Source organism: Choloepus didactylus, chromosome 1, assembly GCF_015220235.1.
Source record: "Choloepus didactylus isolate mChoDid1 chromosome 1, mChoDid1.pri, whole genome shotgun sequence".
Taxonomy (NCBI): Eukaryota; Metazoa; Chordata; class Mammalia; order Pilosa; family Megalonychidae; genus Choloepus; species Choloepus didactylus.
The window spans coordinates 91,977,258-91,993,749 of NC_051307.1; the positions used below are offsets into that span (position 1 = coordinate 91,977,258).

The following is a 16,492-nucleotide window of genomic DNA, read 5'->3' on the forward strand; positions in this document are numbered from 1 at the left end:
CTAGAAATCCTGGTTATTTTTTGGTTCAATCTTTTCGGTTCAATCTTTTCTTTTAAATATGTTGGTAACAAATTCACAGTGTCATTAGAACAGAGAGGCAAAGCCCATCGAGTCACTGATCAGGCCCAGGATGAGTTAGTTATATCCCCCAGTTCACAGTGTGCTCTCCAAGGAGCCCCAGGACACCACACGTGTTCCACTGCCTAGAGTGGAGAGAGAAACCTCAGCCTGCTCACTGAGCTACAGCAACTCCCTGGTACACTGCCCAGCTTAGAAGAGAAAGATGTGCATCACTTAGACCTGATGTTTCCTTCAAAGCTCCTATACGTCACTGGATTCCCTGTCTCATGAGAAGCTCCTCAGTGGACTTTATACTGATGTCAAGGATTTTACTGTCTGCAATTGGTTCTCCCTTACTGGGCTTAGAGAAGGAGCTCTGTATAAGTAATGTGTAATAACCTTTAATATTCCAATGCTGAGTGCTCAGAGCCAGTACTTCATCCTCTGCCAGCTTCCAGTCTAGCTTTTCACAGTTACTGGACAGTCTTAGAAAGCATGAAAGTGGAGACACACCCTCTCGGTCAGGAGAAAGGGCCCAGTCAGAGGGCAGAGGTGAAAAGAATCACATAGAGCCAAAAAAAGTTTTGGTGAAGATGCTGATGCTATTGCTCCTGGTAAGAAGCAAAATTCCAACAATAGGACATTTGTCACTGGGGCTCAGCTGAAAAGGAGGCTGGGAGACAGGACAGGCATAATCAAAATGCCAGCAGTGACCTGTGACCACGGAGGACGCTAAACCCAGCAAATGAAGCATCTAGTGCCTCTCCATGGTTAAGGAACTCAGCATCTTATTTGTATTTTAAACCTTTCCTTTTCTTATTATTTTTCCATCATTATTTTCCATCATCAGTTCCCAACCCCTGGGGAAGATCTAAGTTAGCTTCTGGAAGAATGCAGAAGGATCAAGAAGGATATTCAGAAACCCAAAGACCACCAGCACAATCAGCCCTTCACCCCAGCCTGGAGCTGGGAGCTGTTGATGTTGCCAAAGATGAGTTGTGGGAAGAGATAGACTCAGGGGTTAAAAACATTCTGTGTGATCCTCCAGCTCTCCCTCCCCCTTGGTGGCAGTCAAGGAGACCAAGAGTGGAGAATGACATGGCAAGATGGAAGGAACCTTGATCCCTGAGTCACCACTTGAAGGTCAGCTGCCAAGGAGAGCAGCTCAATCCTCATCAGACTTTGCACAAGCAAGAAATAAACTCTTGTACTGTTATTTGGGGTTGTTTGTTACTGCACCATAGCCTAATATTGCCCTCAGACAAGTGCCTAGTGGGGGGGATAGGCATGGTGTTAGAACGGGATTACTACTCGGCCTCAGGTAAAGTATCTGTACTGTAGTGTAATTTGGGTGGGAAATATAGGCATGATATTAATGTGAATGTAGACTCTGAAAATAGCTTATCTGGATTCATATCCCAGGTCTACCTTCTACTCACTGTAAAATCTTGAAGTAAGTTATCTATTCCCTCTAAGCTTCACTTTTCTCATTTGTAAAATCTGGCTTACTTTAGGGACCTCAAAAGGTTGTTATGAGATTTAAATGAATTAATCTATATAAGCGTTTAGCACAGTGTCTGACACTTAGTAAGCACTTAAGTTTTAGTGGTTCCTTGTATAGTGACTATCTGGTGGGCCTTCTATCCAAAAACCTCACTAAAGTTGAATATGTAGATGAGGCATGAAAAACTTGGAAGTTACCACTCATTGTTTGATAATATAGCATAATCTTAGTATTTAAAGGATCACTTGAAAAACTAGAAAAGAAACACACCAACCTCGTAGAGGCTGTATTAGGGGAGTTGGAAGATACGGTCTCTTCCAACTCTTTCCCCCTCCCCAAATACCCTACGGCAGAGACCTGTTCACCAAACCCATTTCATGTCTTCCTGGGCATAAAGCTGAATTAGCTCCTTGCACATTCAGTTCTTTCTACCAGAATGTGGGGACAGAATTGGCAAAGGCTCTTAGTCCTGGCCCTTAAGGTACTCGAGTGTGATCCTCCCTGCATAACGGACTTAGAAGCCACCTGTGGAAGATAGTGGCGCACAAGATGGAAGGAGCCTGGGTCCCTGAATCACTGCTTGGAGGAAAAGTGTCCCCTGATCAGGAAACCCACTTCGACTCAAGTGAGCAAGAAATTACTTCTACCAAGTTGGAGCCATTATACGGTTTTAGATTTATTTTATTGCAATGGTCAGAAACTCCCATTCTCTAATAATTTGTCAAACATTTTCTGATGGAGTTACATGACTTATGTTGAAAAAAAGAATTCATACCTTTAAAAACCAGGATTTTAATTTAGTTTTGTCAGGGTCAGTTATAGCTATTTACACAAACAATAGAGATAGCCATTGAATTCGTTTATCCCCCAAGCACCTCAGTTACTCCAGGCAAGGGGAAAGCTGAAGTTGTTCTGCCTGCTCCCTCTCTGACCTCCTGGGCTCCATCACTTCCTGAGGACAGTCTCTAAAATCTATTAATGTGAGAAAACAGCGCTGCGTAAGGTGGACAGAAAAATAAATGGGCTGTGATGCTTATACATTTATGCAACCTTGTGACAGTTCATTTCTTCACATGTAGGGGAAGAACAGGACATAAGCGATTATTAACCAAATTAACACCTAACCCTAGTCACCCCTCCCAAATATGCTGCCCCAATGGTTTCTTTGGGTTAAGTTTCCCCATACTGCATTTCCGCACCCTCAAATACCCAACAGATGGACACCTGGCCACTTACCCAATACATGGATTATTCTGGTACCTCGGCGCCGTGTAGGAGAAAGGGGAGACGTTCTTGTCCACAAAAGACCCAAACCCCAATCGGAAATTGCTGGTGAGCTTCCTCATCTCCTCAGCAAGCTTGGTGCCCAGGTTTCGGATGTTGTCCAAGTCATCCTTCATGGACAGGGAGAGGTCCATCAGGTAGTACAAGTCCACGGGATAATCCTCCACCTGACGAACCTGCAGCTGGAAGGCTGTCCTGTCACCTGTGCCAGCAGAGAAATCATGCATATTAGAGGTCATGCAATTTGCCAGGGGTAGGGATTTTGCTTTCAAAGCTGGTCCACCTCTAACTTTGCTTTGGTGATTGTGTGCCTCCCAGAAGAAGTATTTTTCTTGGAAGTAGAGTGACTAAAGGCCGGGAATCGGGGTACGGAGGGTTAAGCGCTGTGGTTCTCTTTCTCAAACACCTGGCTCAGCATTTTTCAAGAAACTCTTTAACCACCAGGATCCTAAGTGGTGTTCTGTGTTCTCAGCAAAAAGGACCCTTGGGTAATTTGTGGACAGTGAGCCAGACAATTCCACGGATGTGAACTGGGTGGAAATTAGCCCACTAGCCACCCACCAATACCAGAGAAGGAACCAGCCAAGATGGGAATGTCACAGGGAGGAGACTGTTAAAGCATGTGTGAAATAGAAAATGGAGAGGAAACAAACAAAAGAAGGGTAGGGACAGAGTGAATAGGAACTGAGATAAGGAAGAGAGAGAAGGAGATGCACAAGGCAAGGGAGAGTGGGGGAGCACTTTTTCCAAAAGAAAAAAAAAGTAAAGAAAAAAGAATTCTAGATTTGTCTACTAGCTACAAGAAAGAAAATAATTTTCAGTTCTACAATGAGATAGCCAATGGGCAGAGGAAAGGGGAATTAATTCAGAGGAAGAGAACAAAGGGAAAAGACAGTGTCTGGGAGGTGTGGTCTCTGCTAGCTCACCCTACAGGGTTTACAGAGAGGCCCAAGTCAGGGCAACACCCGAAGGATCAAGCCAGAATAATGATCACTAGATTGTTTCATAATCTCTAAAAACAAGTCATTTAGAACCAGTTAAGACTGAAACAGTACCAGGTAATTCTATCTGCCCTTGGGTGTATTAACCTTTCCAGGTACCAAGAGATGCCCTAGTTATCTTAGAGCAGAAGGGTTGTCCACACACATCTGAAACCTGGACACACTCTCGGTGTGTTTAGAGGTACAATAAGTGAAGGTGCTCTCACCCTGCCCAACGGCTCCGCATCTGACTTGCCTTCAGCCTGGTCTCAAAGAGACTAATCTTTCATCCCAGGCTGACAGCAGGCAAGCTGAAGCCTTCTTGGACTTGCAGAATAGGAAACACAAACCTCTATGCTAGCTCTTCTCCTTCCCACCCCAAACAAAGTGTAGTTCATTCACTAAACTATAGAGAATCTGATGACCAAAAGCTTTTAGTCCAAGTGCTACACTGTCATTCTACTGGGTATGCAATCTGAGCCTCAGTTTCCTTAAATATAAAATGGAAATAACAACAACACTCACAGGATGGTTTAAGGCTATGATGGGACAGAAGAGTTGTATAAGCAAAGCAGTAAAGCAAATGAGAATGCTTATTATAATTATTATTTATAGCCTAAGCTCTGAGCCTGCTTCCCCTGACTTGTCTTTACATGAACTGTACTAACTGCCTCAAGACTGACGTAGTTTGAGTTGCCTGTTTGGTATGAGCCTATTTTTATAAACCATCATATCTGACTCAAACAGAGGAATGTTCAAGATTTCATCGGGAATGAATTCCGGACGGCTGCAACATCTGTCCCTGGCTCCCATCAGATAGACAAGAGTGGGTTCCTCCACAAGGGCTCTCCCAGCCTTGGATGCCACATCCCAGGAGTGGGTGGAGAGCAGGAAGAAGGGAGGAGTGGGGGAAGGGGAGACCCTCCTTGGCCCTTGGATGAGCAGACCACAGACCCCCAAAGGATAGAGGCTGCAATCATGTCCTCTCCGCCCAACTCCAGGCCTCTTTGCAGGGCCTTCTGCATTTTCTGCTGACAGTTTCCTTCTCCAAAATTCCTAGCCACTTCCACTTTTTTGTGGATCATGAGTAATTAACAGATGGACACTTTATGACCAGGAAATGGAGAACTGCCTTAGATTCAGGGAGGCTGGGAGGCAGCCATGGGGAGGGAAGTGGGCACTAGGATTGGAGACCAGAGAGCTGGGTTGGAATCCAGACCTCGCCCCAGGGACTCAGAAGGCACAGGCCCCTTTCAACTTGCTACTCAGTTTCTGCATCAGTAACTATCATGGAGAATAAAGGAGATTAATGGATATAAACACTATACAAATGCTCCAAAGGAAGGAAAATTTTGGACTCAGTTCTCCTCAAAAGTCAATTATTAAGGCAATTTCCTGGGAGATTAAAAGAGAGACAGAGAATTCTACCAGTCTTGAGTTGAATGGCAACAGTCTCGGGCATTAAAATTCACTCTAAAATATCCTGATTTAATCATGAAGGCAAAGAAGGAAACAAGATGTGATACACAGGTGTCTTTGTATGCTAAGAGGGTATCTATTTGAATGCTAAGGGTATTTTTTCTGAAGTGAGAAATCTCTTTGCATTAAATTCTAAGACAAATGATCACTAAGAAAGCACACACACACAAATATACACAAATATTAAAAAGAAGTATTTCCCCCAATTTTCTAGAAAGGGAGTGGTGTAAGGAAGAGGGTAATATTAATGTTCAGAATGAGAGTTAAATTGCTACCTCAAATAGGCTTGATTTTAAATCCCACAAACTCCTTAATAGGACTTGGCAATGATGGAATGTTTTCTCAGCAGATATTTTAGAAGGACCAGCATTCCTGAACTGACTCTTAGTGTGGGCGCTGAGCTGCCAGTGCCCCACATCCCAACAAAGGAGGCCTCTCAATGACAGTAGAAGGAGGGTGAAGCTGTTACTGCAGACGAGGTGCACGCTGCTGAGAGAAGGTCCAGGCGCATTTTTCTTCCTGGGGTTCACTTCCAGAACCACAAGCACTTAGACACACATGCTCCTCCACTGGATCCCTTTCCTAGCATGCTTCTCTCCTGCACCCCGAGACTTTAAACCAGTCGCCATCCTCCATATGTCCAGCAGAGTGCAAAGCCCTTCCTACCTTCACCTCAGTGCTTGGTCTGGGCCTGTCTCTGGTGACACCATCCCTGCCTAACTGCCCAGATTTGTTGTCCCCTCTACACAGGATCCAGGGGCAGGCCCCTCTCCTCTGTGGGCTGCACCCCTTCTTTCTTAGGCTGTTCCAGGTAATCCTTGCCTCGGGACCAGTGGGAGGATCAGAGAAATGGGATAAAGCAAATCGTACCTGGGAGGATTCAGCAACTCCTGCAAGCAGCCCCGATCGTATCCTTCTGGTTTTTCCTGTTTTGAAAGCACCCAGCTCCAACTCTATTTTGCACAGAAGTTCTGGCACTACTCGGTTCATAAATGTAGGCTTTCCCACTGTAATCATGTGTCAGTTAACTTTCTATCTGAAATGTGTTTTTAAAGCCTTCTTTTCTCTGTCCTCCCTTTAATAAAAAATGAAAAGCTGAGGACATAGGGCAGATGCCCAAACCTTTCTAGAGTTAAGGTGGAGGATTCCAGCAAGAACTTTAGTTTTCTTAAGAAAATTGATTTTTTTTATGAGAGAAGTTGTGAGTTTACAAAACAATGATGCATAAAATATAAGATTCCTGTGTACCACCCCACCAACAACTTGCATTCATATGGAACATATGTTACTACTGATGACAGCACTTTTTAAAATAATTGTACTATTTTTTGTAACAGTTACAATTGGTGAAAGATTATTAAAATAGTTCTATCATACATTATTTACATTTGATGTATTTTTCCCATATACCACCCTTTTAATATCACCTTGTATTAGCATTGTGTATTTGTTATAATTCATGAGAGAACATTCCTATACTTGTACTCTTAACTATAGTCCATTGCCTACAATAGGGTTCTCTGTGTTGTACGGTCCTATGTTTCATCTTTTAATTTTTATTCTAGTAATATATACATTCTAAAGTTTCCTCTTTTAATAACATTCACTTATATATTTCAGTGTTGTTGATTACACTCACAATAATGTGCTCCCATCACCACCATCCATTTCCAAGCCTTTACCATTGGCCTAAATAGAAAATCTGTACAAATTAAGCATTAACTCCCCATTCTCTAACCACAGTCTATCTCCTGGTGACCTATATTCTAGATTCTAACTGCAGGAGTTTGCGTAGCCTAATTAGTTCATAACAGTGAAATCATTAAATATTTGTCCTTTTGTGTCTGGCTTATTTCACTCAACATAATGACCTTTAGGTTCATCCAAGTTGTCGCATGCACCAGAACTTCACTCCTTTTTTTATCGGTGAATAATATTCCATCATATGTATATACCACATTTTGTTTATCCATGCATCAGTTGATGGATACTTGACTGATTTTTGTTTTCAAGAGTTAAGACAAAGTAGTACCTTAACAGATAAAGACTCTTTTTTTCCTATTTGAAATCATTTTATGAATTTTGATCATAGCAAATTGTTTTAACAGTAGTCATAAAATCAACATTGTCACATATACAAAGGGCAAGACATCAGTGTGGTATACAAAAACCCATGTATTAAAATTGGATTCATTGGAAAAACTCAGGACTTGCTAAGACACCACCTATAACAGAGAGAGCAAGTCAGAATGCTTTTCAAGACATTAAGATTTATGAACAGCAGCTTGATATTCCCTTTATGAAGTCAATATTTGGCAACATTTGGACAATATTTTCTACACAGCCCAGTAGAGTTCATTTATCTGTAGGGCTTTATGGCCCTTTAAAAGAAAAGCTCCTAAAATAAATAATCCACATCAAGGACTTGAGTTAACAGCCTCTGAGCAGCATTCATCCAGCCACCGGCCTCGCGTTTCAGTTATCAGGAGGACGGGGGAAACAGGTGGAGCTGTAAGAATGGAAGGACCCTGTGCAGCAGTTGCATGGCTTATCTTGGGAGTTATAACCACCAAGCTGAAACCAACTCCCACTCAGTCATCTAGTGGAGCAAAGGTGAACAAGTGGTAGAATAAAAAATATATAATAAGTGGGAAACAACCAGAATATAGATCAAAATATTTTTAAGTGAGCTTTCCCAACAGTATTAATATACTCAAGTCAAGACAGGTCCACAGGAATAGGAATTGCATTCCACCATTCAGAGGACACTGGAGTTGATACCGATTCATACTGGCATTGGCAGCTGACTCTAGAGCAGCCTCTGAAATTGTCTGCAGTGCTGACAACCTAAGCAAAGACAATAGGAGAGGATGAGAGGAAAAATGGGGCCTCTTTGGATGCCTTCCTCAGCTAAGCACATTCTCTATGTCTTTAACTTAAACATCCTCAACTTGTAAGGTGTCCATGAATTTGGGAGTCCATCCTGGAAGGGCAGATAGTGTGCCAGACTAAGTTATTTCTAGTTTTCCCATGCTTCCTTCCTGAGCTGGGTTTGCAGATAATGACTCTTGCCATCACAAAACAAAAGTCAGTGGTTTTTTACTCCCCAGAATTACCCTCAGTGTTATAAATTGAAAGAAATAAGAAGGAAAATGTAAAAATCAGCTATATTATAACAAGGCTACAGCTGAAGAGGTCATTAGGGCCCTAGTGCATGCTTATTAAAAAAAAAATCATCTAGCTCTTCTGTTCACTGCAGCAGAAGGGAATTAACATTCCAGAATTAAATCCAGACCTAGAACCAAAAACTAGCCTCACTGGGCTAGAATAAGGCCACGGGGCTGTACTGTGCCCCACACCCCTCCTCAGAATCCTGCCTCTGGACAGTGGTACCAAGGAACAAGCCACCAGAAGACACGGCTGGTCTCCACGGTGTCTGCCTCCAAGCACCAGGACTCTCCAGTCTGTTTCCCTTAAAATAACCCCATATCTACCCATCATCAAAAGTCTTTGTCTTTTTAAGCACATGCATTTCAGCCTGGATGGTGCCTCTATTGCAGAAGCTCTACCTGAACCAGGTAACTGGCATCTCCAAAGCAGAACCTAGACGGGGGTTGGGGGAGAGAAGCACTGGTAGCAGCTGGCAATGTAAACAGGAAATCATCAAAAGCAGCCAATCTCCTGTAGTTTAGTTAATGACACTGAACCAATAAAAATATCCTCGTTTTGACAATGTGGTATGGTTTTGTAAGATGTTATCATTGGGAGAAGCTGGGTGAAGGGTACACGGGAACTCTATTATTTTTGCAACTTCCTATGTGTCTAAAATTATTTCAAAAAGTTTAAAATGGAAAGAAAAAAAAAAAGTTAACAATCAAGGGTCATTTTTTTTAAGGCTAAGGGACTGAGGCAAATGACCTCAATAAATTTTTCTTTATTGCCCCAGTGTTTCAAAGTCATCTCTAGCTTCTTACCATCTCAATAAACTTTACTAACTAAAGTTCATGTCTTTTTTTAAGGATTTTATGTCCTTTGCTAAGAAATGTTTTAAGGATCTTCTCCTTACACATGGATTTCAGCATCAGAAATAAAATGGAAAACACAATCTTGTGTTTATACAAAATCCTGCTTACAGGAGAAGGATTTCGTATTGTGTTGAGGCTTGTCCTTGATTTGTCTGGTATAAGGCCGGGCAAAGTGTTAGATTTCACTCAACAAATATCTTTTACGAGCTATGGAGGAAGGGCAAAGCAGGAGACACAAAAACATTTCTAAAAATACATAATGGAAAAAAACCCAATCACTGTATATTTAAAAGCCTTCCTAAGAGTCAAAAGGGGGAATTGTCCCGAGGTAAATATGCATTTAGTTAATGGGAAATTGTGTTAACTACAACACATCCCTGCCCTCCCCCCACCCAATATATAAATATCTGGGGTTTGCCTGCACTTCTTTTTATAGATGTGAAAGTCATATTTCTCAAAATTTCAAGAAGCACCATTGGGTTTAAGTGTTTCTATATTTGGGAGACATATTCACAATAGTACCAGGTCTTTAGGAATTCACATTTTCATCAGATCCCCTCCTAATCTGCCTCTCCCGGTTTGGCTGTGTCCTCGCGGGGCAGCCGGCCCACCATCTCCTTGACCTCCTGCCAGTGGTCTCTCCATCACCACGCCTGCCAGGGATAACAGCTGCACACAGCACCGCACAGCGATTCTGTCTGAACATAGGATCGTGTTTACCTTTTCATTTCCAATACTGGAGACTGTAGGATAATGCTCAGCAGGAGACATGACTGTACCAAAAAGACTTGATTTCTTTTTTAACTTAGCTTTTAAATGGAGTCTTATGAATAAATGAGTACTGTGTATAAATTTAACACCAAGAAAACTTTATCCAAAGAGGCTGCCATCACTCAAAACACTTCTTTAACTCCTCTTCGGAGGCAGTTTTAAAAGCCATTTGATGTCACTCCAAAAAACAGTCTGTCTGCCTCATAGCCATTTAATCCTGGTTTTAAAAGCTGGAATTATTTAAACTGTGAGATATTCGGTTTTGTGTGACATCCAACTCTGTCCTAAATTAAATCTACCCCTCAAGAGTAAGAATTTGCCGAGAATATTAAAGAGAATATCACAGACTCTCAGAGCAACAGATGAAGAATTCCAAAAATATAAGTTAAAAATCTGCATAGAATGGGTCTTGATATTATGTAAAGTGAAATAAGTCAGACACATAAGGACAAATGCTGTATGATCTCACTGACAAGAAATAACTAGAATATGCACATTCACAGAGTCAGAAAGTAGACTACAAGTTACAAGGGGCAGGGGTGGGGTGAGGAATGGGGAGTTAATGCTTAATGGGTACAGAGTTTCTATTTGGGTTGATGAAAAAGTTTTGGTAACAGAAGGTGGTGATGGTAGCACAACATTGTGAATGTAATCAACACCCTGGAATTGTATATTTTAAAGTGTTAAAATGGAAATTTTAGGTTGTAAATATGTTACTAAAATAAAATAAAAAAAAAAAAAACCATAGGACTGTGCAACACAAATGATAAACTGTAATGTAAACTATGGACTACGGTTAATAGTATAATTGTAATAATATGGTTTCATCAGTTGTAACAAAAGTACCACACTAATGCAAAGTATCAATAATAGGGAAAACTGTGTATGTGAGGGTAGGTATATGGGAACTCTGTACTATCTGCATGACTTTTCTATAAACCTACAACTTCTCTAATAAAAAAATTAAAAGTTAAGTTAAAAAGTACAAAATTCTCTAGATGATGACTCTCAAGACTATCAACTTATTTGGAGATCTGAATTTTAGTCCTTGTTTTCAAAGATTAGTGGGTAAAAATCAGTACATAATTATAAAAACATTATGATTATAATTATACAAAAAAATGAATGCATGTGAAGAAAGACAGAGGATATAGTAAAAGTGAAAACTGACATTGTGGTAAGGTGGGTGGTTTTTCAAGAATTTCCTGTAAGTTACTGTTATACTGTTAATATGATAAAAGGAAAATATGTCATTCACATTACATAATTACCATGCTTATAGTACACAATGTTCCAATATCTTAGTAGTCTACAATGACACCTATATCCTTTAGGTCAAAACCTTTGGCCTTGAACCTGTCATCACAAAAGATGAGTTATTTTCCCCAGACGGCATCAGTAGACATCTGCCCACATAAAGGTTCAGCTGACTCTTTTCTACCCACTCGCACAGTTTTGTAAATGTGCCCTTCCTTTCTTCTCTCAATTTGGTAACTCACCAGACAAAAAGGCTTAGATGCTTTGTAAAAATAGCAACTTCAACTAATCCCAGCATAGATCCCTGGGTGAGCTGGTAGTTGTGCTTATCCATCCAGGAAGTTCTAGTTACCCCCTTCTTTTGCTTCTTATTTCTAAGAAACTCCAGTAGGCAAAATAAAACCTCTCTCAAATACATGACAACTCAGAGCTCTTTCTAACAAACTCATGGTGCAGAACCATAGAATAATAACAACAACAACAGCAACAACAAAGAGCATTATCAAGTGTTTACCAGGTGCAACATTGTGCTAAGTCCATCTGGAGGCGCTGAGAGTTTAAGTACCTTGTCCAAGGCCACAGCTGGCAGAAGGCAGAGCCCCTACTCAAACCTACACCTGGCTAACTACAGAATTTGCACCCTTGGCCATTACTCTTTGAAAATAATAATTTTAAGTTTTTAAAGTATACAGAAAGTCTCATTTAAACCTTCAAACATGTCTGAAGAAATGAAGGTGACAAACAAAGACCCCGAGATGGTGAGGGGGGAATAACTGGCTCAGGGCCTCCCAGCTAGTGACAGAGGCTGAGCCAGAACCCAGGATGTCAGATCCCTCTTTCCATTGCCCCAAGCAGCCCTCAGGTCTAAATAAACCATCTAGAAATAGTTCTTGCCAATGGTTTTCTAGACAATGGGATAGAAGAAGAGGCTATCAATGGACTTCAGGGGAAAAAGCTGCCCCCTTCCCAACAAGGTGATACTTGCCAATTTAGCTGCATGCACATCCACCTGTTGACTTCTCAAGGATTTTAATATCTAGAGTATTAGATAACAAAAGTGCTGAACTAGAAATCAGTATGGGCTTTGTAGTCACAAAGACCTGGGACTGAATCAGCTCTGCCCCTTACTAACTGGGTGATGGTGAGCAAATCATCTTCTCACATGTCAAATACTAGCTTCCTTAGTGTATCAAGTATTTGGTCCACAGTTGGCACGCAAAGACTGTTTCCTTCCGACCCTCCCTTATATTACAATCAACTCCAGGGCTCTGGGGACTCCAGGACCACAAAATAAAACATCTCTACTCCAATCGTTTGTTCCTCCAGAAAGCCACTGACTCAAATGGAATTTGCTAACAGGCAAAAATACTTTTTTCCTAGAAGTAGCACTTTCCCTGAGCAACCTGGGAGTAAACCTACTGGCACCCTCCCATACAAAGTGATAAGCAAAGATATTCCATCTGTCCTCAGGGGCTCCAACTGCCAGGCCTTTAGAACACAGAGACACTTGTGCTACCCTACTTCCACTCAACCTCATACTCTGCTTTCTGGGGTCTGGACCTTGCCTGTTATTTTCCTTTCCTGGCTCTGCCCTCAGCCTGCCCTGGCTCATTTTCCCATTATTATCATTTCCCACCTCCCGTTGGGTGCTTTCCTGAGCCCATGGCATCCTGTCCATTCTAAAGGCAACTCACCGGGCCGGAGGTTCACTGCAATCTCCTGCGGCGTCATCTGAATAACGTCTGAGCCCGCAGAGCTGGAGCCCTTGCTGCTGAGAGGCAGGCTCCGCAGGATACGGGTGCTGCTGGCCGGGCTCTCGAACTCGCCTGCACAGCCGTTCCTGACGAGGTTTGCACTGAAGTCACAGCGGGACGTGACGGACCCTGGGCTGCCAAAGTCCTAGGCGTGGAAACGGGGAGAGAGCAGGAGGTGGTCAGGTCTCTCCTGAACATCCCAGGGTGGAGACTCCTTAACACCTGGTTGACCTTAAACTCTCTACCCTCCATGTTTGTGAAAATGGAGAAAATGTTCATCTTATCCCAAAAGCCACACCGAGGATTACACAGATTAGTTGAGGTGCTGGGTATGAAGCACTTTGTAAACTGTAAATCCATAATAAAAATGTTCCATTCCATTGTTATTTTAATGGTCACAATGCTCCTAAGGAAGCAAATGCTCTCAACTGCCTACATGATTAGCAGGAGAAAGTAACTGAAATAGCCAAAAGTTACATAACTAAATTTTTTAAAGATGATGTATAAGTGGCTGAGTAGTGCTTACTCAGACGATCAAGAGTTAGCTTTTGAGCTGTTCACTCATCTACTTTTGCAGGCACTGAACACTGCACAACCATTCTGGAGAACAATCCAATATTCATCATACCCTTTGACCTAGTGATCTACCCCAGAAATCTATCATAACAAAATAACCAAAAGAAAGGGACAACTCTGGGAGAAGATATCTATGGCTGTGTTAAATAGTATGCAACCTAATAAATTTGTAAACCTAAATCCCTAAATGATAAGGGAACGGTTAAGAAAAATATGTTATATCACTTCAATAGTTGACACAGCCATTATAAATAATTATGAAGATTAAGCAGAATTTTCAAAACACACATATTAAGAAAAAAAACCCTGAAAATAAAACTCTATCTGCATTAGGATATGAAAAAAAATTTTTTAAGCAAAGGCAGATGATAAGTTAGAGTAGAGGAACTAAAACTCTTTAGGTACATTGGTAAGAAAACTCTTTCTTTCCTTAAGTTGGATTTGGGAGAAGGCTGGGCTTTAGGATGACCCAACCTAAGTTGGGGCACCAGGAATTTGGGTACTAACTTTTAAATTAAATAATATACTTAGCTACAAAACACAGTGTCTGTAAATGGTGATCATTTTCCAGTAAAGGGATTTTTAATAGCAAAGCAAGCCCAGAATTATCTCTGAACACCCTCCCTGATGGATGTGGAAAATAGTATCACCTGCTAGTTGGATGCCAGTGCAGTAGCATACAATTCTTGTAACAGTTGGAGGAGTTAGGGCACTGATCCCTTCCTCTCCCCTCTGTAACACTGCACCAGAAGCCTTGGATGAGTCGAGTGTCCCTTGACTGCTTTGTTAGGAGCTAGACTGTCGACAAAGGCACAAGCACTCAGAGGGCCTCACTCTCCATCACAGGCTAGGATGCCCCAGGACTAGTCAATGCCCTTTAGAATCCTTGAAAAATTAGGGACCACAAAGTCAGGAAAACCTTCAGTATTTTTAAATAAGTAAAATCAGATGAGTTTTTCTGGGCCTATATGAGTTTTTGTTTCTGTGTTGTGCTTTGTTTTAATGAAATGATTTTATTATTATTATTTTTTTTTTTTGCATTGAACCCCTGGGGGGCTTGTCTGTTGACAACCTCAGGGATTGCACTCTAAGTATATGTGGCTCCACAGCCACTTGGAATGGAGCAAGGTGATGATTCTGGGGCAATCGCGACATTTCAAAGCTAGGGTACCAAAACTGAGTCCCAGATGGTCACGCTTGGCTTCTGATGTCGAGTACTAATGAAGCAGTAAAAAAAAGTACAGTGATGGGGGTCAGCTACATCTGTGCCAGTTATAACCTTATTGACATAGCTAGCTTTCCCAGCTGTACTCTTTAGCAGATCTGGGGCTTTTTTATTCTCTAGTATGTTAAGAGTAAAGCCCTCTCCATTCCTTTCCTTGGTAGCCTCTTTTCCACATTTCTCCTTAATAACATCCTTCAGACTGTGTTACACTGTGGTAAACCTCAGCTTCAATGTTCATGACTTTGGGAGAGCCACCATGGACCACGGTGAAAGGTGCAACTTGCAGGGTGACTTTGGAAGTGCCAATCAAGTCAGCAACGTGACAGTACAGAGGTGACCCCTTTTCAGCAGCTCCAGCTTTACGACGGCAAGGACACCTTAATGTGGCATTTGTACTGAATTTAGATTTATTTGCAGTGTTATCTATCTCTAGTATCAGTTTGTCCATCTTCTCCTCCCTCACAAAGTTTGCTTTCTTGCTACTCAGGCAGGCCAATAGTTTCACTCATGTGCTCAACAGCCTGGGAGACACCTTTACCCATATAACGAGTTATTCTCCTGGAGCTCGAGGGCCTCTTACCAACTGAGATACCACTGGGCAAGGCAATTCTGAGGAAGCTTTTTGAGATTAAGGCATCTACCTCAACAGTGGGATTTCCACAAAAGTTGATGATTTTTCTGGCATGGAGCTTAAAAATATCCGTGATTAATTACTAGCCATACGTTTTTTGTGGTCCAGGAAAGGGGTAGAGGGTGCTGCAGACCACAGTGGGAGCTATGAACTTGGCAAGCTCACAAACCTCTCCTCTACTCCTCTGAGCTCCTTCCAGACATTCTGAACAAGGACAGATGCATATTTAAAGAGAGAAAACCCAAACCACGGAGACCAGGGGCATATCTTATACTGGTTATGACCTTCCAGGTACACAAGCATTAGAAAGAAAGAAAATGTCTCACTACCTAGATTTCAAAACTCCAAATTCAATGAATGCAGATGCCCCAAATTAAAAACCCCTGGAGAAAAGAAAGACTTGTGATTAAGAAAATTCCCCTCACATGATGACACCCTGGTATCTGATGTGCTAAGAGCTGTCAGATCCCAGGGGTTGAACCCTGGTCCCCTACCAGGTGTCAGAAGGTAGCAAGTTGAGAGAGGAAGGGCTCTTGGATGCTTTGGTGGTACCAGCCCCTCCCCGCTGCAGGTGAGGAGTGAGAGGCTCACACGGAGTTAGTGTCGTGCATGGAACAAGTTTGAGTTCATCCGGCACCGGGTTTCCTGGCTCCAAGTTCAGTGTTGTCTGCAGCACTCCACACCGCCTCCCACCTCAGCCAAGTTCACTGCTGAACTCTTCAGCAGGGCACTACCCCCGTACCCACAAATTCCTGCCAACTATCAAATTTCGGGGATAAATATCCTCTCGATGCAGAAAAACAGGTATGGAGGGGCCCAACCCCCATGCAGGGGGAGGGGAGATGTCGTCTCAACATGGAGAAAGGGAGATTAGCTTCAGGATGGGCTAGTGGGACAGCTCAAGTGCTTGCAAGTGCTTCTAGAGTTTTGTGCCGGAAGAGGTTTG

General features: G+C 42.2%; 1 protein-coding gene across 1 annotated transcript in view; it reads right to left on the reverse strand.

Annotated features, from left to right (window-relative positions):
• ITGB5 (integrin subunit beta 5) overlaps window positions 1–16,492 on the reverse strand; it is a 116,970-nt gene that overhangs the window by 79,418 nt on the left and 21,060 nt on the right. The window contains exons 3-4 of the mRNA XM_037837336.1: window positions 13,055–13,259; window positions 2,801–3,050 (exon numbers count right to left, since the gene is read on the reverse strand). Coding sequence (XP_037693264.1) covers window positions 2,801–3,050; window positions 13,055–13,259 — 455 coding nt within the window. The remainder of the gene's footprint in view (window positions 1–2,800; window positions 3,051–13,054; window positions 13,260–16,492) is intronic.